Raw genomic sequence first — 26,004 nt, 5'->3', positions numbered from 1 at the left:
GGTGGTAAAGACGAATGGTGGCTGTAGTGGCAGCAACAGATGATAGTTGTGGTGGTAGGATGGTAGTGGTGGTGTCAATGGATGGTGGGGAGATCAGGAAGAAAAGAAAATATGTAATTTAGATTTGTACCATATGCACTTACCAAAAATACCTTCAATAAATTAATTTACAACATGTATACTTTTAAAATAACTTCATTTTTTACCGTAATAAACTACACTAGCTGTTTCTGGAGCCACCACCACCACCATTCGTCACTACCACCATCCGTTGTCGCCGTCATCACACCACCGTTGTCGCTACCATTTCGTGGTTACCATCACCACCATCTGTCTAGTTAATTTATAATACCTTATAAAAGGGGAATCCTTCCCCCAAAATCTCAAATGATGAACGATATACCCAGAATAGCCCTTTTCTCTTTTCATTAATTAAATATATTCGCCCAATTTACCTATAACAAGGAGAACTGTAACACCCTAAAGATTTTAAGGTAAAAGAAATTAACCCCTTTTTATAGTTTTGACATTAAATTAATTTCCTAGTATTTTATTTTTGGATATGGGGTTAATTTAGTTGGAACTTTAGCAGATAGCGGGTAAAATACCCACAATTTTTGAAGTGGGTCGTGGCACCCCCAAAATGTGCCAGCCACATACTATTTTCTTCAAACTCATAATTCCACTACCTTCATCTTCATTCCCTCATGCAATTCCTTTTTATTCTTTCCAAAATCAAGTGTTCCTTCAAATCCAAGACTAGAAATCATCCTAACAATCATCACCATCAATATATCTCCATTCAAGAGTTTGAAATTTAGGGCTTTGGTGATTTTAGGTGGTGGCCGAAATTTAATAAGAAAAAGAGAGAAATTTGGGAATTAAAAATCTAAGTTATTATCTTCCAATGTTGAGGTATTGATTTCTATTTCCTTATTTCTATTGTTATTGAGAAATTAGGGTTCATGGATGAACCACTTTGGGGGTTTTTACTAGAATTTGAATTATGGTTAATTTTTCCCCAATTCCTTAGTTAACCTAGTTGTCATTGAGTTATATGATGTATTTGATTATGAAATTGATAAGGTTATGTGATAATTTGAGTTTATGAGAAAATATGAGTTTTTGCTAGTTAATGAACTATGGATGAAAATGGTAGGTTGAACTACCTAATGTTAATCTTAAGAATGGAAGTAACTTAATGACAAATGGGTTGGGTTTGGGTTTAGGAAAAGGGTAGTGATTGAGTGTGACTAGGTTGAACTAGTCATAGTTGTGAATGTAAGCTTATGCATTTTACGGTATGATCATAGGTTGAAGCTTGCTTGTGCTTGATCGTTTAGCGTTATTATCTTTGACGCGGAGGAGGTGAGTATATTTGCATACCTTTATGTATACGTTGGGCCAATTACCATGAGATGTGAATGTTCCAAGCATGGTAATTGGTTTGGCGTTAAGCCCATGTGGGGCGTAGTTTATGAGGCCAAGAACCTCCAGGGCCTAAGAACCCCGATAGTTGATTTATTGAGGCCTAAGAACCTCCGGTGGCCTAAGAACCCCGATAGATGATCATGATTATGTTGTTTAGCTTATATGGATCCATATATGTGTTGATAGTGTGCAAAGTGAGCATGTAAATGTGACATGACGGTGTCATAGGTTACATGTGAAAGTCTTTGCACTTGCCTTCCTTCGTGTTCGTAAATGTATGCAAGTATATTCACTAAGCCTTTGCTTATATTTTAGTTGTTTACCCCTTTTATAGGTAGTTCCGGAAGAAGGAACTAGTGTGTTTGAATTGGAAGAATTGGTTAGAGCTTGAAGTTGACCTTTGCAAGACATTTGAAGGTATTAGGTCATTCTTGGTTGAATGACACACTTTTGTTTTAGAGGCTTTTTTCATCCCACCTATTTGGCTCTTGATACAATCTTGGCGTTTTGAATCTTGTGGTTATGTATCATGTTCATTTTGGGTGATGGTAACTAGTCTTGTTAAATTTGAAAGCCAAATGAAAGTTTTGGGTTATGTGATGAAATGGGTAACATGCCCTACTTATGTTGAAATGTACACGTTATCTAATGTAAGCTTATGAAACGTTTGTTCGCTTGATATGATCTTATTTGAGTCAGCAATAGTGCTTGGGAATGTTTGGAATTGAGTCGAAATGTTGAAAAACGTCAAAAGGAGTGTTTTTGGTGTACAACAGAAAGCACGGCCTTTGTGCAGAGGACGGCTCTTGTGGACGGCCTCTGCAGGACACAAGAGCCGTGCTCCTCTGTAATTTTTACACTTTTTTTTATTGAGGCTTCGTTTGATCTTTTCGGGTCCTGAAACTCGCATAGTAGTCTATTAACATCATTTTAAGAACATTCCAAGTGTCTTTTCTTGAATTGGAACATTTTGATTTTTCTAGTTGTTCAATGTGTCAAAAGTACGAAACCTGAAGAGGACGGCCTTTGTGCAGAGGACGGCTCTTGTGGACAGCCTCTGCAGGACACAAGAGCCGTACTCCTCTGTAATTTTTACACTTTTTTTTATCGACGCTTCGTTTGATCTTTTCGGGTCCTGAAACTCGCATAGTAATCTATTAACATCATTTTAAGAACATTCCAAGTGTCTTTTCTTGATTGGCACATTTTGATTTTTCGCGAAAATTGGCCGTATTTTTCTAAGTATAATCTAACTATTTTGCGTTTCTTTTCTTTTATGTTCATACTTTTGGGACTAAATTGAGTCGAAACATTTCAAGAACCTTTTCTTAAAATTTCAAATGATGAATTGATATACCCAAAATACCTTTTTTCTTTATTTATTAGTTATACATTTCCGCCTAATATACTTATAATACCCTTAATAAATTAATCTACAACATAAACTCTCAATCATTAGAAAAACTAATTACATTCTTTAATATCAATACATTTACATTTATCATCATTGCAGCCACACTACCACCACCCGTTGCCATCATCCCGTGCCGCTATCATTATCGCCGTCGCATTATACCGCCTGTGACTCGTATTTAAATATACGATAGAGTATTAACTGCTAAATTAAAAATTTATAAACTCATCCACCGTCAGGGACGCACTGCACAATTATAGGAAAGTGGGAAAAGAAATACTCGTAACTGGAAATAGAAAAATAATAATCTGTATGACACTATTTATCAAGTTAAGAAGGTCACACGAAACCCCAAACTCTTTTCCTCAGTGAAGTCCATCAATAGAGATCCGTGGCCAGTCGATCGGAGAAGATGACGACGACGACGACGACGACGACGATGAAGAAGGGGAATAGCTTCTTCATCGCAATTACAGTCCTATTATTATGCATGATGATCTCATCTTCTGAATCTTTCTATCTTCCCGGTGTCGCTCCTCGTGATTTTCTAAGAGTACCTCTCTCTCTCTCTCTCTCTCTCTCTCTCTCTCCCTGTGTTGCCCTAGATCTGATTTCATATATTTACACACACATATATATAATATAAGGAATATCATTATAGATTGATTCAGTTTTACTTGGATCAACATACATGTTATGCAAATACCTTTCGGATCTAGGCTCTGGTTATACTATACGGGTGTGTATTGGCTTATGGATCGGGTTTGGATCCAGGGTTTTGGGTTTTCTACTGATAGTGAAAAATTATCAAAGAGCTAAAAGATAGCTCTTGAAGCGAAAACCAGTAATAACAGGCATTAACCGATTGATAACATTTTCATTTTCATAGATTATATGAAGCAATCGAAACCGTAGCTAGTTTTCCCAACAGAAACAGTAATGGGGAACCTGATAAACGAAAACCCTGTTTAAATCTAACTCGTTTTTCTAGTTTGTAACTTTGCTTTCCAGTCCAACAATTTCTATACTTTTCCAACTGTTTTTCTTATTTCAGAAATGCGCTACTCTTTATGTTTTACAAAGTTGATAATGATAACAACAGAAGGCGTTTTTAGATGCTTTTCGGGAGATAATAAACACTTTTCATTTTCATGAGAAATGAAATGACCGTCGGACCGTTCTTCTTTAATATCCAAATACGACAATCGGAGAATTACGTGTTGTATTCGTTGCTGTTTAGCAGTTTCTTATTCTTTCTTTTTGATCTGCTTTTTAGATGTATATCATAAGCATTATTATTCGTAAATATGGTAAATTAAGTGCCTGTATCCATCTTTCTGTTAGGGTGATCCTCTTCAAGTAAAAGTCAACAAGCTATCGTCTACTAAGACCCAGCTTCCGTATGACTATTATTACTTGAGTTACTGTAAGCCCAAACACATTCAGAACAGTGCTGAAAACTTGGGAGAGGTGCTTCGAGGTGATCGTATAGAGAATTCAGTTTACACTGTGAGTATAGGTTTTGCTCTACCACCTCTTCGCATACTTGATATGGGTTTTAATTGTTAAGGAGAGTTGATTTAAAGTTCTGATTTTCGTTTTAGTTTCATATGAGGGAGGAGCTCCCATGTAAGGTTGGTTGTCGAGTAAAGCTTGATGCTCATACTGCAAAGAACTTCAAGGAAAAAATTGATGATGAGTACCGAGTTAACATGTATGTGTAATTCTTTTGAAATACTTTCATGAGTTCATCTTGATGATTTACATCTCAGATGGATAGGATATTTTATGGTTTTGAACATTTTTATGAATAACTGATCCTAATTGCATTATATTTCTCTTCTTGGATATGTAATGTAGGATTTTGGATAACCTCCCAGTTGCTGTTCTTAGACAAAGACGGGATGGTAGTCAGTCAACCACATACGAACATGGTTTTCGTGTAGGATTTAAAGGGAACTATGCTGGGGTGAGTTTGTGTGCATAATTTTGCACTCAACCGTTTCTTTTGTTTCAGAGTTGCAGGAAATTAATCTTTCATTTACTTCTCCAGAGCAAAGAAGAAAAGTATTTCATCAACAATCACTTGAGCTTCAGAGTCATGTATCACAAGGACCTTGAGACTGATGCTGCTCGAATTGTAGGATTTGAAGTTACCCCAAACAGGTATTTGAACTTACATCAAAGTTGGTTGTCTTATTGATTTGATGTCATACTGTAATTATTGAGAAAATAATCCTCCCCCCCCAAACTGCCAGTATCAATCACGAGTACAAGGAATGGGATGACAAGAACCCTCAACTGACAACATGCAATCAGAATACCAAAAATATAATTCAAGGAAGCACAGTACCACAGGAAGTTGATACAGACAAGGAGGTTGTATTTACATATGATGTTACTTTCAAGGTATGATCCAATGCCCTTCCACCATACTATATGGTATATATTTTTCCCCTTATTAGTTTATCCTTTTAACTAATAATGTGTGCAGGAGAGTGATATCAAGTGGGCCTCACGTTGGGACACCTACCTTCTTATGAACGATGACCAGATCCACTGGTTTTCCATCATAAACTCCCTAATGATAGTCCTCTTCCTTTCGGGAATGGTAGCAATGATCATGATGAGAACACTCTACAGAGACATTGCCAACTATAATCAGTTAGACTCACAAGATGAAGCACAAGAAGAAACCGGATGGAAACTCCTTCATGGAGATGTTTTCCGGGCTCCTTTAAAGTCCGGGCTTCTTTCCGTTTATGTTGGAACTGGTGTCCAGATCTTAGGAATGACATTAGTAACAATGATCTTCGCGTTACTAGGTTTCTTGTCACCCTCTAACCGTGGTGGACTCATGACAGCTATGGTTCTTTTATGGGTGTTCATGGGGTTATTTGGTGGGTATGCCTCTGCACGGTTATACAAAATGTTCAAAGGTACCGAGTGGAAAAGAAACACACTGAAAACTGCATTCATGTTTCCAGGTATATTATTTTCCATTTTCTTTGTTCTCAATGCCATAATCTGGGGGGAGAAATCTTCTGGAGCAGTACCGTTCGGGACCATGTTTGCTCTTGTTTGCTTATGGTTTGGGATATCCGTACCTTTGGTGTTTGTGGGCAGTTACTTGGGTTTCAAGAAACCCATAGTCGAAGATCCAGTAAAAACAAACAAGATCCCAAGACAGGTTCCAGAGCAAGCTTGGTACATGAAACCAGTCTTTTCGATCCTAATAGGCGGGATTCTACCATTTGGAGCGGTTTTCATTGAGCTATTCTTTATTCTAACCTCCATTTGGCTGAACCAGTTCTACTACATATTTGGTTTTTTGTTCATCGTGTTTGTCATTTTGATCATCACTTGTGCCGAGATAACTGTGGTTTTGTGCTACTTCCAACTGTGCAGTGAAGACTACCATTGGTGGTGGAGGGCATACCTTACTGCTGGTTCATCTGCATTGTATCTTTTCCTTTACTCCATCTTTTACTTCTTCACAAAGTTGGAAATTACAAAACTGGTTTCTGGAATCTTATACTTTGGCTACATGTCGATTGCTTCATACGCCTTCTTTGTGCTGACGGGTACAATCGGGTTTTATGCGTGTTTATGGTTTGTACGTAAGATCTACTCATCTGTGAAGATAGACTGATTTGATGTAAAGATACGAGGAAGAAGAGAATGGCAAGGAATACAAATGAAGCGGTAGCTGCATTTGGGAGGCATGGGGGGTGTAATCTTTTGTTAGATGACATTCATACTAGTATTAAAAGGAATGATTGCCTAATTTTCTAGTTTTTAGTTTAGGGCTTTGGTTTGTATGTTGCCTGTTTTGTTCTCTCTTTTCAAATAATATTTATAAATTTTCCCTTTTTTTGTTCAGACATAAATTATATACGAACTTTACTTGTTTACCAAGAGGGCCTTCAGCCGAAGTTTACAGATCGTTTGTTGCGATTTATTTACATGCCTGCTAGTAATTTCCAGTCTATCATATATATCCATGGGTATTAAATTGCGTGTCGATCCAATCTGTCTTTCCTAGTTTCCTGCCAAAACACTCTTAATACGTCCTAGAGAAGTAACGTGTGTTAGGGATCTCGAAATAATTTAGAAAACCTATAAAGGGCATAAATCTGTAGACATAGCAGGGGTACCGACGTTGCAACTCATTGTATTCTATGATTCTAGCTTTAACCAAGGTTCCTGCTACCGAAAACAAAAATATATCCGGTCAACTTAAATAATCATGTTAAGGTACATAAATAAAGCCTTGTAATCTATAGGTTAACTTAAACAATCACGTTAAGCCAGCCATCAGATTTCCTACACGGGTGCATGCTTTGGATGGTAACAAGTCTGCCAAAAGAGGCCATCAATCTGGCCTTGATCTGGGCTTCCCTTTCTTTTGCCTGCACGTGAAATTAGAGTGGTTAGCAAGAGATGCTCATAAACTGATTTGAGGTTCAGAGACCTTTTTGATGGAAATCTAACCAGAAAGAGTCTTTTTTCTCCTGAGCTAATAGCTCCTCGAAAGAAATATCAGATATGTCAATATCAGTATCCTCTGTTGCTTCATCAAATTTTGGCTTAGAGTCCATATAAGAACCAATTTCAAGCATCTGTACGCAAGTCAAAGTCAGGTGAGCGAGTGAGTGATGAGGGAGGAGAATTAATCATAGGTTGGGTTGACCCATTAGCACTCTTTGTTTTCTTTTAAATTTTTTAAGTAACGACCCTGTTTATTCAAAGGAAGGAATCTAGGGCTGTAAATGTGAATACTCAGGGCAACATTAATTGTTTGACCCGAAATAGAAACAAAACACAGCATTGTGTAAATGGCAGGATTCATGACTGTCATATATTTTTTCTTTATCAGATCAATGTATGTCTGCAGGTAATGAAACTGATTCGTTTTCTATGATCATCTTCTCGTTTAAAGAATTATTTCTTTAAGCGCACAAAACCATCAAAGTACTCAAGGATCGATTACCTTCTTGTAAGCTGGTGAGAGCTTAAGTTGTTGCTGAAGCCAATTATATACAGATGCGTCCTCTTCTATCCTCTTCTGTTCTAACTCTAGCTTGTATATCTGCACATTATTTTTCACAAACAAACAGAATTTTACATTCCCACATGACTAGAGAGGTTAGATCCTGAGACAGTAGTATTTATTCTATTAAAACCTGTTGATGATATCGGTCAAATGAAGACCTGCCTGCCTTAAATAATAGAGCCTTTGTAATGGTAAACTTCCTACGGATAACCTCAGACCTGTTGATAACAATATTGACAAAGGTATTAATATTAATACGATAAATTCACATTACTATCATGACCATAACTCAAAATTTAACATTTTGATGGCTACCATTATGTTCTGCCAAAATCGATGATAGATGACGGAGACGGTAAAGATAAAATATGGATGATTAATTAATCTATACATGTTTCATACGACAAAAAGAGGTGCATTACGTCTTATCACATACTTGTGCTTTAACTCATCTCTTGCTTCAATCAAGCACTTCACAAATTGTCCAACCTGCACATACGATAAGAATGTCCAGCTTTAGATGTCCAGGGTATTAAGGAATTCAGCATTCAAGTTGACGTAATAAGGCTGTGCAGACCCTTTTTTTGCCCTAAAGTATTTGGCAGTGAATGCTGACAACATGGCATGGTCAGTTAGTCACTTACTAATTACTATTGCCATGATTATTAGTATTTGGGGTGGCACCCAACTCAACCATAACTAAAACTTTAATCATATATACAATTGTTATGAAGCCGTCCTTTGTTGCTCCATTCATGGTTTCCCTAATATTACCCCAAACACAAATAAAGGATACAAAAACACATTCCCAAAAAAATATCCTGTTACGAAAAGTTGAATTAAGAATCAAATACTATGTGAATATTTAGAAGGTGCCAAACTGGCCAATCATTCATGGATCATTTTATTTCAGAGTAACAGAGTGCGAGCAGGTGTTGGCAGTCGTTTTTCAAGTAATTCTTTCAAGAATCCAAATGAGATAATTCGTATATGTAGATGCAAACATGGTCTTTAGCCTAGCCTAGCCTAGTTGATTTCCAAAACAGCAAAAGATATCCATATATAAGTCTAACCAAAAAATTTTCACCTTTACTAACCCCAAACAACTAACATTAAGCCAATAATAAAGTTACAATATAGTTTCTAACGGAGGGTCTAATTAACCTGAAGAAGAGTCAATCCATTAGCAGAATCATGAGACTTAACAAGTTGATCATATTGTTGTTTAATCTTCCTTTGTGTTGCACTTGAAGTTGACGTGAATGGATATAATAAACACACCAACTCCTTTTCCTTTTCTTCTTTCTCATTTCTTTTTCCATCTTCATTTTTCAAAGTCTCATCTTTCTTTTTCGTTCTTTTCTTCTTCTTTTTCTTCACATGATCTCCGGCCCCCGAAGCTTCACTCTCTTTCTTTTCCAGTAAGAAGCAATCAGTAGGGTTCGAATCGTTGGAGTTTATAGGGACAATGTTGGTGGTCAGGGGCCGGAGCTGCCTGCGGCGTATGTGGTATAGAGAGAAAAAGAGCAGACAGAAAATTAATGAGAGAAATAGAAAGATTTCCATAGTTGGGATATACTGATAGATAGATAGATAGATAGATAGATAGATTGATATAAAAAGTTGTATACAAATGTGTGTATAATGAGAGATTATAGCGTTTGTGGTTTGGATATCGAAGGATATTGAAAGAGAAGAGGAGGAAGATATTTAGAATCGGAGATATATCTTAAGAAATATGGGGAAAAGATGCTCTTTTTTTTTTTGTCGATGAATTAATATGATATATGATGATTTGAATTCCACATGTGTTAGTGTAATCCCCACTAGTGTTGCTTTCGAACTCCACCAAACTACACTTTCAAGTTTACTAGCTACTACATTCTAGTAACTCTTTCTTTTCCTTTTTCTGTTTTTCATTTTCATTTTTTCATGTATAAAAAAAGTCATGTGCATACATAGTCCTCTCAAGTGTCCAAAAACATTGTTGAAAGGTCAATGGGACTCGACGGGAAAAGGGAATGTGGATGCAATGCAAATGAAATGTGGATAAATGAGTAGTGAATGTCAAGCCATCCTTGTGAGGTCACACTCGCACACAAACAAGTTTCAACCCATGACTTCTAGTATGATACCTCAAATACTAGAGGATATATCATTTCCCTTTTTCATTTATATAAAAGATAAAACGAAAGGCCGACATCTATTACACATTCCTTAGGAGGATCAAAATGACAAGCACGATCAACTTGAGCATCTGGGCTTGTTATCGGCCTCAGTGCGTCTTTAATATTACCATTCGAAAACAAAGCTCTTTTTAAGAGACATTCTTGAAACGTTTGTTTCCGTTTCTATATACAATGTTCTTCAAAACTAATGCTTTTGGACCAAAATGGTGTGTTGCATATCTGTACAACTTCACCCTTCGCAAAAGCAATGGTCATCTTAAATAATTTCCAACACAAGCACCAAAGAACCTAACACATGTATATCTCAAAAATAACCCCTGCAAAAGGATCAGAAAAGCTTCAAGCTATTCTAAACTATCAACTAATCAGCTGCAAATGACCTCCACTGATAGTTTCTTCATTACATTCGGACATGGATCGCCTCTGAATACCTCAGGTGATACTGCCACCGCACAAGATTCTTGGCCAATGCAGACCTACATATAGATCAAAACCCGAAAACATCTTAAAACTTCATTAAAAAATTTCCCAGACAATTATGCCAATACTAAAGATCTTGATCAAAGAAGTTGTAGGGTAATGATTAGAAAACTAGAATGCATACCTTGTTGAAAATGTCGTATGAGCTATGTGCATGACAGCTACCTTCCCTAAAACTGCCACAACCCCCTTCAGGGGTGCCAAAACTAGCAAACATTATGCTGGAAATCTTCTGACCAGGGCTGCATGAAAGGTGAGCTTTTGGTCTTAATGGTTTCTTCGCTTCACCAGAAGCTTGCATCTGGTAGTTCTTCAGGGAGGGCTGCCACTCGTAGATATCAGAGCACACACTGTATATAGCACGTTTAACTAGCGATATCCCATACGGTATTCCTCCTAGTTCTTCAAACACAACCAATAGGTTTCCTCTTGGATTTAGCCAAGATCTAGGTACATGATACCTGAAACAGATGTGATGATTAAAGATCAACAACTTGGAGAGAGTGATTAGAAGTTTGTGATCCAGAAATGTGTGTACCATCTCTGTGACGCTTCACCACAATTGCTCAGGCATTTTTTCTCGTCGTAATAACCTGTATAGTTACAGGGTGTACAAGAACCAATGGCCTTGTATGCTGGCCAGTAACGTCCAATGCTTTGCCCATTTACCCATACTTGACCTTTACCCATGCTGTTCATGTCTAATGCCAAAGGTTCCTCCCCAGCCGGAGCATCAAAAATCGCCTGAAAAGATGAAAAAGAGCTCCATTACGTAAAAGTCATTTCAAAGGCTTGTTTAGTACTCGTATATGATATACAACTATAACAAAATGGGTTGTGAAATATAGTATTTGGATTTATTTTAAAATTGTAATGAACTAATCGGATAATCTAATATTTGAGTGTCTAACAAAAAACATTTTACTAAAAAGAACAATTTTTGGAAACCAAAGTGACGCTTAGTGAAATTTGGTTAGAAACATTTACCTTATACCACGTTAGCGGTTGTTTTTGAGCCACGTAAGAACCTTGAACCCATTCAACGGATGAGCTACCACCGAGCGAGTGAAGACTTAGAATTTCGCCTTTAAGTCCAACCTGATCAATTATTGAAAGTTAATAACAATAGAGACATTTGACTATGAGTCACTGAATATCAAGAAATTTAGACCTTATAAGACCATTTCTGCCACGATAAGTCTCTCCTCCCTTCGTTTAGACCAGAAAGCATAACAGGACCGAGAACACCAGCATTCCACCTCTCAAAATGTGGACCAATATTCTGAAAGATCAATGAAAATAAATATTAGTTTTGAGAAATGCTTTAGAATCTTGGAAAGAAATGTTCACGGCAGATCAATGAACGTACTGGAAGACCAACAGCAATGCTTAGCAGCGAAATCTTGTTAAGCCCAGCTCTTAGATTGACAGGATTATTAAAAGTTATCTTTGGGTTTTCTAGGCTTCCATAGACGGTTCCTGTTGAATAAAATACAGTAAGATCTCCCAAAAACATCATATGGTTACTCTGCATTTTTCTTAACTATGAAGTCTTAAAACACCTGATAGTTGACCGTTGATGAAAACGTGCAAAGCATGACCAGCAGATAAGGCAGTAAGTGTGGGTTGTTCATTCCTTATCAAGAAGCGCTCATTCGAGTCGATCTTGACACTGATTGCAACAAAAGACAAATAAAGCCTGTAAATTAGATTGTCGTTGCAAACTCTCTTGTTAGATTTTAAACTACAAGTGACAGAACTTATCTCCTACTTGTGAACTAGTCAAGTTGGGTCATAATTTATATCAAACAAGCGAATAAAAAATTTAAATAAAAAGGAAATAGATTGGAAGGGGTCAAAAGTCACCCAATAGTGTCTTTATAATCCAACTTCATAAATCATTATTTTCAAAATTTTGGATTATTACATAGTTACAATGTCAATACCATTTCTAATCATGTTTAAGGCTTTGGCTACAGAAATTTTTTCAAATGGAGAAATAATGTGTTTGTGGGTCAACCAACTCGAACGACCCGTTTTAACCACTTCTAACAAAAATCTGCATTTTGACCGATATCCATTCTCTCATCTTGCCACCTCTTATCTAAAGGATATACTCCAAAAAAGATTTTGTTAAACTTACTCAGTCATGTACCACAAGTAATCAGAAGCATCTCTAGTCACATTTAACTGCTCCAATAATCCAACTGTACCAAAGGTATCCTCATCATAATATTCTGTCTCATCATTGTATGACTGCCAAGCAAATCCTGTCGGTTCTCGAGTCATTTTCATTAATGTGGTTTGCGCACCTACCTGTTAATCACATTATGATTTATATTTATATAAACTTAGAGCCATTTGAAGTTATCTAAGTCTTCAATACGATCATTCTTACCCTGGCTGTATTATACACAGTGGTCTTGCAATTAGGGAGGATGCTGATGGACCAAGGAGGCAGATTATAATGCTGATTCTGGAAGTTCACTTTTGCAAAAGCAGATTTGTCATCATTTGCAAGGAAAGCAGAACAGCCTCCGGTTTTGTTCTTGTAAACATATGCCTGTAAAAATAATTGATAAACGTAGCTATGTAAGAGGTCAGTCCCATTTAGTACTCAGAAAGGGTGATTAAAAGTAAATGGGATGAAGAATACAAGATATTAAACCTTTTGATAGTTCCCAAGTGAGATAACAGAAAGGTCTCCGTTTATTAAAACGGGCTCACATAGTTTTATTGCTCTGTGCAGATCTTTTAAGTGTCCCCATTTTGCTTCCCTTTTTAGTCCTACATATAGAACAATAACTCTGCTTCATTTAATATATCCATATGTGGAAAAGCATGTGCATGGGTAAATAAAACATCATACTCTATTGCATGTGTGACATGATGCCTACTTAAGCTAATGGCAGGTTTTATCACCAGTCCTTCCGTTATGAAATTACAGATATGACTTATAAATCAAGATTACTAATCAAACAAGACTAATAAACTTGGAACGTACCAAATTCATCCAAAGGGGCATCGTAGTCATAGCTTGTGGCAATAAACGGGCCACCTGCAGTCCTGCCAAAATTGGTTCCTCCATGGTACTGTCAAAACACGAGAAAAAATGGCAATATTGTAGCTGACATTATCAAGCAGGGACAATTAAGAAAATTAAACAGAACGTTAGAGTCACCATATAATAGTTTATGAATGATCCACCAGTTTGAATGAACTTAGCAACGGAAAATGCCAAGTCTTCAGCTGGTCTGTAAGGAACTGCTCCTCCAAACTCAGTGAACCTGCATTAAAACAAGAGCTTAACTAAACAAAAAATGACAAAGCGCTTAAAATTATCCAAATGAAAAGATGAGTCAAGAACTAGAATTACCATCCTGACCACGCTTCGGTCCACATTTTTGGCTTGAAATATCTATTGGGGGTGAAATAGTCACAGTAAAAACCATTGCAAGTGTTGATCTGTAAATATCGAAGTAAGATTTACTTCTTTGTAATGTGAATCATAAAAAAGTTTCGCAAATATTATATTGGGGACAAGGCAAAAAGGTGGCCATGTGCATTGGATAGAGAATCCAACATTATTATTATCAATGAACATAAAGAAGGAAAATAGTCAATAACAGGCTGAATATAATGACAAAAGGAAACATGAGTGAATAGAATGCACCACTTGCCATAGGATCAGGGGCGTCATCTTGCTTGCACATGATCCACGGAACTCCGGTGTCTAGGCCCACCGCCATCTTAGCTGCCCATTTTGAATAGGCTCGAGCCGGGTCTCCATATTCATACTCCATTGGCCCATATTCATTCTCAATCTGTTACAATCACGATCGATGGTTACAGTACTTACTAGCCATTTTGACTCATCTACCTAAACAGCCTGATCTGGGTTATATAAAAACAAAACACTTCATAATAGGTCAAGCGGGTTAAACTTTATGCAAAGTGTACTCGGATGTTTAAAACCTACTGATTTTCCATTAGAAAAACATATTAACATTTACCCGTAACTACTTGGAGAACTTAAGAAGAAAAAAAAATCATTAAGTATTAGACGGGTCAACTCGAACCATATTGACATATACAAAATCTTGCATGAACAACTGTTTACTTTAATGCTGCAGCAATAGAATAACCAAGTGACTTAACTACCTGAGATAAAATAATAGGACCACCCTGATTCTCATACAACCCTTCTGATTTCATCATACTCACTATCTTCGTTGTGAATGTTTCCATGGCAGCCTACAATACATACATTAAACCATCATGACACACACAAAGAAAAAGGACTAGAAAAAAATATTTTTAAAAAAAATAGTAATTAAATAATTTGGAAAATATAGAAGGAAGGAAATGAGACCTTAAAAGGAGCATTATCTGTTCTAAAACTAATTCCTGGCACATATTTCAACCAAACTGGGAATCCCCTGAAAATTAAATGACATAAATGGCAAAATTCATGAATTCTTTTTTTAACATTTACACCATTTTGATTCGTCACAATTTAAATATTCACATTTTTATTTTTTTTGTTCTTGAGTTATTTTTCTGAAACTGTCTATTCCAAAGTAGACACTAGTGATGGGACGTAAGGAATAGTATTTATAGAAATAATAAAGTTCTTTAAATAAGAATACCCAAAGTTCCATTCAGCACAAGCATATGGGCCAATTCTGAGATGAACATAAAGTCCAGCTTCCTTGATTAGCTTAATGAACTTAACTAGATCATACCTGTCTTCAAAATAATACTTAAAACAAAAAAAAATGCAAGTTAAAAAATACAGTAATTTCTTACAGAATTTTTTACTAAAAGAAACAAAAGAACACACTGTAAATAAAATAAAAGAACACTCCACAGTTCATAGTACACTTACTTTACCAGGTTGTGGCTCATGCCCATTCCAAAAAACATAAGTCTGAATCACATCCAAACCCCCTTCTTTAGCTTTCTGAATAAGATCTGGCCACATCTGCGTCATTATAGTAATTTGTTAAGAAAAACTGCTAATCTTGAAATACCATTAACATTTAATTGATGAATTATGAAATAAAGATCATATTTTTCTTTCAAGAAAACAAAAAAGAAAAAGAAACAACCCCCACCCCACCCCTACACTGATCTGCTCAGTTGATATTGGCATTGCCAAAAAATGGAAAGAAGTAGTGCAAATGTACCTCAGGAGTGCTTCTTGGGTAATGAATGGATCCAGAAATAAGAATCTTTCTTTGTCCATTGATGGAAATTGCTCTATGGTCATAAGTAACAGAAGCCTTAGACAAACTAACACATAATACACTCAGCATAAAAACCATATAACACTTATGCATTTTCATTTCCACTTCACACACAGAGCAAAAAATGTACTACTGTTTTTTTTCCCCCTCTTTTATGTTGTTTATGAGTAAGAAACAATAATAATATTCTTTGCTTTCCCTTATCAGCAACTTCCCTCCACTTTATTCTATTCTCTTTTCTTTCTTGTTTTTCCCTTTTTTATATTTTTAAAATTTTATGAAAAAATAAAGAAAGATAGCACCAAGAAACACACACCCACATACGTTACAGCTGTGTTCTATTAATGGGTGCTATACATTATTAAAATAGAAAGGAAATACTGTTGCTTTATGTGTTTGAGTTGAGAGAGTCAGAGAGTGTCAAGATTTTTTTGCCAGGAAAAAATTGAGTGCTTTTGGTGGTGCTTTCAACCTCAACTAGTACTACTTTGTTTGTGTAAAAAGTGATAGGTGGGCCCTACTTTACTTACTTAAATCCTTTTTATATTATTTTTACATAAAGTTCATTGTAAAGATTTATCGACGTTGGTAAATTTGACCATGCTTTACAACATGTTTAGAAGAAAAATGTTTGTATAATTTTTGTCTTATACTTCTTAATAAAACTTTACAAATTAAAATAAACAATGGTGTATGGTTATACAAGATAGAAAATTTTGGATTAACCTCTAAAATGGTAAACCAAATTGTAGGACCGGTTTATGAAAAACATAAACTGATGATTCAGGGTTTTGATGTCAATCCAACCAAAGCGTTTGATTGTTTTTTAATTAGTTTAATTGGTTTTGGTTGAATAATACATACCTTAGTTTTTTTTTTTAATAATCGTTGAGTTGGCCTTAGCTAGGAGTTTTCTAGGTCAGAATGCTACCTACTCCGATACTTCCAATACACCACATGGGGGGAGAAACATGCTCCCTTCAGATTCGAACTCATGTCTTCTGGATCAAAACCATCATTAAAAGACTCTCGTATCAATGGACTGTGAACCAATGGTACCTTAGTTTTAATAGAAAGAAAAAATAATAGGTTGAATCTTAGTTTTAATAGAAGAAAAAATAATAGCTTGAGACAATATTTTATTCAATGCACTTTGTATGTAATAAAAAAAAAAACCTATCGGATATTATAAGGTAAAGTAGTCTTCATTTTCAAAACATATACCGAAAATGATAATATTACTTAAATAATAGAAATGGAGTATATCACTTTATTTATTACGAGTACATTTTAGTAGAATAATTGCTCTTTTACAATAGAAATAGAATCGGCGCCTTTTATTTGGCATAAACAAAAAATTGATTACGAAAGAAAATCAAAAGAAAACATTCGTCGACGGGTAAGCTACAAAAAGTTTGTTCCTTTTGCCAAAATTAAAATTAATACATCCAGAATTATAGTATTTGTTGAATTACATTTTGTTCCATGAAATTGTACGTAATGTTTGCCGCTAACAATTATTAATCTGGAAAGGAAACTCCAAAAAGTATTATTTTTGTAATCACCGAACACGTCCAATTATTGTCTCGCTTTAGGAAACGGACGAAGGGAGGAACCCAGTAAAATGGACGCATGTAATTAAATTCTTTTATCGTGCGAGTTAAAAAGTTTTTGGAAGCGCAACATGTGAGTTACAATATTATCATAAAAATCGGAATAAAAATAAAACGGGAATTATGTATATGAATGAAAATGTCGAAGGCTCAAACAGTACAACTTGATTACTTGGTCCTAAAAGACATCGGCAAGTTAAACTTGTCATTTTTTTCTGTGAATTTCTATAATTATAATTTAGTTATTATTATTATTATTATTATTATTATTATTATTATTATTATTATTTACCAATAAACTAAAACAGAATCGTAATATTATTTAAATGACACTTGACATATTTCTTACGCGACAAATGTCCTATTTAATTTGTAAATATTTTTACAATAGTTAACTATTTAATATTTAATTATTTCTTTATTAATAATAAATCATATATAAAATACTATATCTATAACTTACCAAATTTATTACGGAGTGTATTCTATAAAATCAATGTTTTTGATTTGATTTCGTAAAAAATTATAATTTTGTTTTGATTCTTAACACATATATTTTGCTTACACCCTTTAATTGAACTTTTATGCCATATCCTCGTGGAATCAATACGCAATTAAAGTTTCAGTAGGTTCATGAGAAGTAAGTGAATAAATTTGCAGCCAAACTTTAATTAAATATATTAGCATGGTACCTCTACAATACGACGGTGGTCGTATCGGTCACTGTGTGATAGTGGGGTGACTGTAAGTGGAGCTGGCGTCGAGTGGTGTAGATAATTGATATAAAAGTAATTTTTTTTATCTATTGTGTTTTTTTTCTTTAATCAACTCTATTTTTTATTTATTTTTTTCACTTGGCTATGAAAATCTACCAATAAACTAAAATATGATTTATATGTTTTTGAAACGACACGTGACATAATCTTTGATCGACATGTGGCTTTTTAATTTATTTATTTTATTAAATTAGTTTTTTTAATTGTATATATATTCAATTTTCTTATTAGACTTTAAATTAAACTTCTAATTTTTGGCTTATTAATACAATAGACATTATAGCCTTATTTGATTGATCGTTTTCTCATTAATAAGTTCTCTTTTTCTTTCATAATTCTTCCACTCCTATTACTTATATCACTTATAATAAGTTATTAATATGACGTTTTCAAAATTTCGAGTTTACGATCTGAAATCACAAGGTCATTTTCTGTCATCCACTATTCTTACAAGTTACGATTTTGATGTGATTCTAAAAATTTAAGATAAATCTAAAACTCTAACTAAACATGTACGAGTATTATATTTATCACGACTGTTTATTCTAATTTAGCTACAATCATCTGTTTACTTTAACCACAATTTATTTCATATTTATGAATCATGTATGAGTAATATTCAAATTTTTTTATAATACAATCTATATAACTACCATACATCGTACAGATATTAAGAGTAGTTATATGATATATAAGTTGAAAACATTTTTTGTGTATTTTATTTATTATTATTGCAGTCAAGCTCAATTCAACTATTCAAGTCATTAACAACCCTTAATTGACACATTGCAATACTGCAATATGATGTTATAATCTAAACCAAAGCAATTAAAAGATTAGTAATTAAGAGTTTTGAAACAATATCTTTGAAAAATATACTTATATTCATCTTTTCTTTATATCTAGAAAAATAACTAAATATATCTCATACGTTCAACACATATTTACAAAGTGTTTATCATTAGACTTAACCCATAATTTGTAAATTTGATACAATTATCACACATGACAATGAACTAAATCTAAAACTCATCGCACCTAACACATAAACCAAAATTCAACAATATATGTAATATACTCCGTATTATATTAAAAAAAAAAATCCACTCACCAGCCAGGGTGAGATACTGGGATGTGATAAATAGGCTGGGGTTGATAATCTCCAAATTCCCCAATTTTCAGGGTTGGGGATCCGATCTTAATTGGCCCATTTTCCTATTTACTGTCCTACCTAGTCAACACACACAACTTTTTGGTTATCACTATATTTGACTTAAACTCAAAGCAAATGTTGACTTTGCAGGGTACTATGTTACTTAAACAATTTGATATAAATCACCGCTAAACAAACTTAAAAAAAATAAAAAAAAATAAAACAACATGAAACAACCCATGTGACTGATGAATATAGAAGTCACAATTTGTTAGCTTATATTGACAGCATATTGATTCCCTCATGGCACCAAAATAAGTATAAATTCATTCATTTGGCCATTTCTATATCATCCACAATCACTACTTTGCATATTCACGAGTCAGCCTTTATGGCCATATATGCATATTGTTCAGTCCTAATCACTGTGGAACAACACGTGCTCGTCCCATCTACGCCTTCCGTGATATTTACATGGTTAAACAAGGATATAGAATAGATTTTTTACTAAGGGGGTGCGATGGCAAAGATAATGAAATTATTGTCAACCTATATAATCTAACAAGTTTCTGTCTTAATCACCACATCGCTTCCAAATAGAAGCATATGTGATGCAGTGATGGGCATTATCGATCTATGGTTGGCTGATTAAGTACGTAAATTCATCCTACTAAAAGCCATTTTCATTTTTGTATGAATTTGTAGTCTGACAAACGTTTACACTTTCATGGAGAGTTTAGACCATTTTCATTGTAATACTGGTATAGTTGTATGATCGATCAGGATAATAATATAAATTAAGGAAGCGACAACTTCAATTCGTGCCACAAATATGTGAGGGATCCTTGAGACAAGTTAATATCGGGATACAATAATACGAGTATATGTAACATTGTAGGGGTGCTCGAAAAAGTTAGTATCAGACTACAACACGAGTATTTGGGAGGCATATACTATCAATTAATTTAAAGGTGTTAGCGTCTAGAACAAATCTTGATCAAGTAAACCGCAATCCTTACTTTTACAATCTTGTACACATTACTTACTATTCTGCTTAGAGGAGAAACGGGAAATGAAAGAGCTCTGCTTCCAACTCATAGGACATGTTGCAAAACAAAGGTTTGATCGATATTGGAAATTAAAATGACACGTTTTTGTGTTTTAAATCTCTTAATAAAGCTGATATATGTGAATGAATTTAATCTGTATGTGTTATGCAGGCTATATAAATCATATATTTGGAGATGTAAATGGAAGATATTGATCATTGCCAAGCATTTCCATCAAATATTGACAGAAAGGAATGAGTTGGCAAAAAGAAAAAAAAAAAAAAAAAAAACTTATGTCAAGGTATATATCCCACATCGCCTAAGAAACTTAGTCTAACACAGAAGACTGCCTATAAAAGGCAAGGCCCAAGAATTGATAAAGCATACCTTTCTCGGCCTTTTGGCTAAGATCAAGTGTAGTATCTGTTCTTATCAGTTTAATATCTGATATGTGAGCCATCGGCTCACTCGATATTAATCTTATTTTTTATGGGGGAAGACCCATCACGCTAGCTTGCTAGTGGGGTTCTTCATGTGTCGCCTTGGTCTTACACTACCACCAAGGCCTGGCACACCCCTCCAAAATACTAGTAAAAATTGGTAGCTAGATATTATCGCCTATTTTCCACGCATGGTAAATACGTGCACGCATGGTAAATACTGTTCTATTTGATTGAAAGTGTAAAAAAATTTGGTACCGTTAATTAGTAAAAAGCATCTTTAGTTTCATCAAGTACGTCTTGGATATTCATATTATATTTGTGACAAATATATAATCAAATTACAAGAATGAATATTACTAGTATTAATAATGATCAGAAGTCAATCCACAATTGATATCTAACTAGGTAGATGGCAAAATGATTCCAAGTATTTACTAGTAATTAGCTAGCTTAGAGAAATCTGGATTTCTTGCACTCTTTTGGAAGACCATTGGGAAAGCGTTTGTAGTCGTCACAGTAGTTATAGACTAAGTATTCTTTTTGCACCCATCGAAGCAATTTTCTCCCTGCAGCATCAAGTCCTAGATTAATCCATGTCTGGTTGTTGTCATTTGCTGAGTTTGTGAACCTAGGATTATTAGCAACTGCAATGTTGCCGTTTACAATCAAGTTCCTGTAAGAAGCTGTGAAAGGTGCTTTTGACCAATCAATTGTCTCACGACTACCTTGGCTTGCCCAATCACTATTGTTCCATAGGCTTGCATACACCCACATCGGTTGGTTCTTAGGATATTGGATTCCATAAGCTTCATAGTTGTGGAACACCCTTATGGGAATATTGTCTACGAATAATCTGTTAAGATCAAAATTAATATTTTTGATTAGTGCTTCTTGTGTTCAAAATATCGGTTTAATTCTTATAATAAAACCACACATGATTCGATTAAGTATGATAATTAAAAAACCACACATGATTCGATGAGAGTTCCATATAATAGTGTAAGTATGGAAGGCCGCAGTAGGGTCGAACCAAAGGTGAAATTGTTGCTCTCTATCCCCTTTTCCTTGTGTAAATATATTTGTGCTTAGCATATAAGGCTTGTTTAATGAGCTACCCAAGAACTCAAAGTCAATCTCATCATGTTGATCGCCTTGTGCTTGTAACTAAGGATCCATGTGGAAATATAACAAATTTAGCCATTGCATGAAGTTAGTTAATTAAATGATTATAAAGCTAATTAAAGATACAAAATTTTAAGTGATCAACAATAATATATGTTAATGTACTTACATAAAAGGTAGTGACCGTGTCAACAGAATCACCGGGGATTAGCTTAAGTTGCATATCAAACCTTCCAAAGAGGTATTGATGCTTGGTCCGGAAACCGGACCCTGTATATTGATCAAGTGAAAGCGTGAGGTCTTGACCACCGTTGAGTATCTTAACATTTTGGTTGCCAAAAGTGATGTCCACGTCATTATAGAAGTTGTCTGCCAAAGTCGCGGCTACTAGACTTGCGGCCACGACTAGAGCAATTACACATTGTTTAGAGCTTGAATAGCTAATTCCTTGCATTGGTATAGTTAAGTTTCTTTGATAAGAAAATAAAATGATAGATATGGGGATAATGTGATGATTTAGTCATTGTAATGGATGGTTTATATAGTGTTGGTTTAATTTATTTTGGCAAAGACAAAACATGATAAAACTTTAAGACAAAGATTGACTCGAAATGCTTTTCAAACAAAAAAATAGGGAAAAAAGATTGACTCGAAATGTGATAAAATTTTCATGACAGCTAATTGTATAGCTACATAAATAATCCCATACAAATAACCTTCAATATGATCTTAGCTTAAATATAAAATAGTATCATATCCCTAAAGTTTTTGTGTCATAAACTAAAACTATGATCTATGCCTAATATATGACTTAAATAAAAGAATAATCTATATCTATATCATATAATAATAATAACAATAATAATAATAATAATAATAATAATAATATGCTTAAGATAAGAAATATATCACTATGCTTAAATTAATTTTTGTTTTTACATTTGTAATTATCTTTTGATATAATAAGTCAAATGAATTAATTAAAAAGGGCACCAAGATTTGAACATAATCTTAGCCTTCACACGTTGACGATTAATAAGCTACACTCATTTTTTTTATATATATATTTTTTGACTAATTTACAATGATAAGTTATCACTTAAACTTCAGAAAAACATTAAATTAATTTTTGTAATATGAACTATTCATGAAGATCTCAAGCTTTAGGATATATTGTCTTAATATAAAATACGAGTAGTTAGTAATCTCTTTAATAACTGTTACATGATTATAAGTGTATAATGTTTATAAATCTCTAAAAAGGTGATTCAGCAAATCTGAGACATGAATCAAATAATCAATTGAGTTTCATACAAGGTGATAGTCTATGAAACCAATCTACATATAATATACAGCGATCTAAAAAAAAATATTAAGCAAACTTTTATTTTCTTGTAAAAAGAGTAATAAATTAAAAAAAAAAGTTACATAGTCTAACTTATCACATTCGCCATATAATTATTTTCTAACATAATATTAATTAGTTAATTAATTAATTAATTGCCAAATATATTATCTTACATCTAAGTATGTATATATATAGTGTATCATGTATATTCCATTATGACACGTCATTATTACATCCATTAATTATTTATTGAGTATCTACAACAATACAATGATACATGTATGACATGATTGTATACCATATATATAATTTATAATTTATATATGTTTTATAAATGATTAAATTCTATTATATGAATATTTGAATATCATTAACCATTATTAATTGACAAAAAAGCTTTTATCTTCAACAACATATGTATGTTTATCAACCACATTAAGTAATTTACATTCTTAAATAAATAGCTTTAAAATCAAAATATCTTTCTTAACGACATTAATGAAACTATTTTCGACTTTATGATAATGCATGATATAATCCTTAGCTATGTTTTTAATTCACTTTAAATATATAACAACAATAATAAAGGGTTTGCTAAATATAGCTCTTAGGCTGTGTTTAAGGTGCATAAATTATTTGTACATTTAGCATGAAAATCAGGGGGCGAACTTTTAATATGAAAGGTACAATTTTTTTTATGCACGTTAAATACAACCTTTAGGGCTGTATTTAGCATTTCCCAATAATAATAATAATAATAATTGTAATATATGCATGTATATATTCTTTAATGACATTAATGTAAGGAAACATAATTAAATCATAATCGACTTTATGCATGGTATCTATCAATATAACTAAAAAGGATATAAATCAAATTTTATTTAATCGTAAAATTTTGTTTAAACAATACATGTTTATTTTTAACTTCTATAAATTAAAATTTTAATACTAAATAAATTAAACTTTTAATTTGTAGTTACCTTATGACTATAACAACTGGATAATATCTACCAATAAACTAAAACATGATTAAGGCCTTCTTTAATCGACACTTGTCGTATTCTTTAGTCGACATGTGACCCTTTTAAGTTTTTAACTAGATTTTAGGCCCGTGTCTAATACACGGGACCTACGACGTTATCAATATTGGATGTTAATTTATTATCATTTAACATTAAATATACGATTTTGAGTGATAAAAAATTGATCTATATATCAACACTTTGAGCTTTCTATTGAAATATTTTTTAAAAATATGTTTATCGAATTTGTTTAATTTTAAAATTTTAAGATATTTACATTAAATTTTATTTATTTTTAATTAATTAATTTTATGTCTATATAATACTAGATATATATTAATTATTATTTTATTGGATAAATATTAGTAAAATTCTATTGGATTTATATTAAACTATTATAATTTATTTATTATATTAAATTTTTTGGGTAAAAAGTGTAAATTTGTGATGGAAAATAAAAAAGTGTAAATTAAAGTTAAAATTGAAACAAAGGTCAACTTTAAGAAATCAAGAGCTGTGATTGGTCGATAAATTATTAGAGCAACTGTGTTTTAGTATAATAAAAGATTTGAGTTACCTTATAATTATCAAATACTAATATGTGTTTATTAATATATTGTTGTGTAACTATATAAGGTATACTCTATCTATTTTTGAGGCGGCAAGACAATATACTCCATATTCAATATGAATTGAAAATATTAGTATATATAAATTATTCCATTTAGTTTATACATATTTGTTTTCTGATTATCTTTTTTTGATCGCATGGTACATTCTTTTTCTTATATTCAACTAAAAGTATAATCTGAAAACGGTAGATTGATAGAAACCGTTTGATCTCTATAAGGTGCCTTATTATTGCATGGATCGTAATAAGATGTGATTCGTTATGTCAAGAGTGCGGAATCCTCTTGAGATAACTAGATTGCTATTGCCTTAATAAGCAATTAACCAACCCAAGGAGATGCACAAGGCTTGTGGTTCGTGTAGGAGGTCACACGAAGGAACAAATAACCTTGATTCGTGTATTATCACTAAGATCTAAAAGGATTAGAAAACGATTAACCAAGATTAACCTAATTCCGTAGATTAGGTCTTGTATTTATACTAGTTACGTATTGGATCGTGTGGGCTTAGGCCTTAATCACAGATTAGGCCCGAAACAATAAGTCAATCGACTTACCTCGTGCTGACGTCAGCACGAGGTTGTTCCTACATACTGATGACGTCAGCACGAGGGACGACCTTTGACTCTTTGTTTAGCTTCGTTTGGCTCGTACATAACATCCAATCATTGTTCAAGTGTTCTACGACACTTATAAACCTTGATTCTATGTTCTTGTACCTGCAAAACAATATATAACACACAAACACAATACAAAACACGAACAGATATAATATTGAAGTTCAAACATAATCATTAAATATCAACACAAGTTCTTATTTAAATGATTACAAACATAGTTCCTAAAACATAAACAATAATCAAATCTACATTGCGATTGTCACAACGAATCTGCATCTACAGACTCCCCCTTGACGATTGCAACTAGATCTCTTTAAAGTCTTCAAAACTTGAACTTCAAAGCTATCCGTTAGATAAAAGTCTTGTGCTATTCGCATGAATTCTCTCTTGCAAACAATGTGCGAGAA

General features: G+C 33.6%; 4 protein-coding genes, 1 long non-coding RNA gene and 1 other non-coding gene across 7 annotated transcripts; 3 read left to right on the top strand and 3 right to left on the bottom strand.

Moving 5' to 3' along the window:
- The first annotated feature begins 3,086 nt into the window (after window positions 1–3,086).
- LOC122586374 (transmembrane 9 superfamily member 7) lies at window positions 3,087–6,763 on the top strand. The gene is made up of 7 exons (XM_043758367.1): window positions 3,087–3,398; window positions 4,190–4,354; window positions 4,450–4,559; window positions 4,706–4,814; window positions 4,899–5,011; window positions 5,104–5,254; window positions 5,340–6,763. The coding sequence occupies exons 1-7, from the start codon at window positions 3,258–3,260 to the stop codon at window positions 6,495–6,497; spliced, it is 1,947 nt and encodes a 648-aa protein (XP_043614302.1). The 5' UTR covers window positions 3,087–3,257; the 3' UTR covers window positions 6,498–6,763.
- Window positions 6,764–7,007: 244 nt separating this feature from the next.
- LOC122586375 lies at window positions 7,008–9,639 on the bottom strand. Of its 2 annotated transcripts, none has more exons than XM_043758369.1 (6): window positions 9,066–9,639; window positions 8,324–8,390; window positions 8,064–8,119; window positions 7,839–7,937; window positions 7,340–7,467; window positions 7,008–7,257 (listed from the first exon to the last, which is right to left on the bottom strand). In XM_043758369.1, exons 1-6 carry the CDS (start codon window positions 9,465–9,467, stop codon window positions 7,221–7,223), a joined length of 789 nt encoding a protein of 262 aa, XP_043614304.1. In that variant the 5' UTR covers window positions 9,468–9,639; the 3' UTR covers window positions 7,008–7,220. The 2 variants fall into 2 exon arrangements, with proteins under 2 accessions (XP_043614304.1, XP_043614303.1); XM_043758368.1 differs by having other exon boundaries at window positions 8,032–8,119; window positions 8,338–8,390; window positions 9,066–9,632.
- A 506-nt stretch (window positions 9,640–10,145) lies between these two features.
- LOC122588471 (beta-galactosidase-like) lies at window positions 10,146–16,210 on the bottom strand. Its single transcript, XM_043760593.1, has 19 exons — window positions 15,760–16,210; window positions 15,459–15,554; window positions 15,220–15,332; window positions 14,943–15,009; window positions 14,732–14,824; window positions 14,251–14,394; window positions 13,947–14,035; window positions 13,752–13,857; window positions 13,575–13,662; window positions 13,239–13,357; window positions 12,969–13,133; window positions 12,714–12,886; window positions 12,133–12,242; window positions 11,940–12,049; window positions 11,742–11,852; window positions 11,558–11,668; window positions 11,109–11,314; window positions 10,695–11,031; window positions 10,146–10,566 (listed from the first exon to the last, which is right to left on the bottom strand). The coding sequence occupies exons 1-19, from the start codon at window positions 15,916–15,918 to the stop codon at window positions 10,456–10,458; spliced, it is 2,508 nt and encodes an 835-aa protein (XP_043616528.1). The 5' UTR covers window positions 15,919–16,210; the 3' UTR covers window positions 10,146–10,455.
- Window positions 16,211–19,731: 3,521 nt separating this feature from the next.
- On the top strand, window positions 19,732–20,995 carry LOC122589430. The gene is made up of 2 exons (XR_006322264.1): window positions 19,732–20,480; window positions 20,582–20,995. It is a non-coding gene; the product is annotated as an uncharacterized LOC122589430 (long non-coding RNA).
- Window positions 20,794–20,990, top strand: LOC122590325. Its single transcript, XR_006322465.1, has one exon. It is a non-coding gene; the product is annotated as a U2 spliceosomal RNA (small nuclear RNA).
- Window positions 20,996–21,263: 268 nt separating the features above from the next.
- Window positions 21,264–22,469, bottom strand: LOC122589429 (xyloglucan endotransglucosylase/hydrolase protein 24-like). Its single transcript, XM_043761720.1, has 3 exons — window positions 22,145–22,469; window positions 21,824–22,017; window positions 21,264–21,706 (listed from the first exon to the last, which is right to left on the bottom strand). The coding sequence occupies exons 1-3, from the start codon at window positions 22,427–22,429 to the stop codon at window positions 21,304–21,306; spliced, it is 882 nt and encodes a 293-aa protein (XP_043617655.1). The 5' UTR covers window positions 22,430–22,469; the 3' UTR covers window positions 21,264–21,303.
- Window positions 22,470–26,004: the final 3,535 nt, after the last annotated feature.

This window comes from Erigeron canadensis, chromosome 2 (genome assembly GCF_010389155.1).
Source record: "Erigeron canadensis isolate Cc75 chromosome 2, C_canadensis_v1, whole genome shotgun sequence".
NCBI classification, from domain to species: Eukaryota; Viridiplantae; Streptophyta; class Magnoliopsida; order Asterales; family Asteraceae; genus Erigeron; species Erigeron canadensis.
This window is presented reverse-complemented; position numbering and strand designations above follow the sequence as displayed.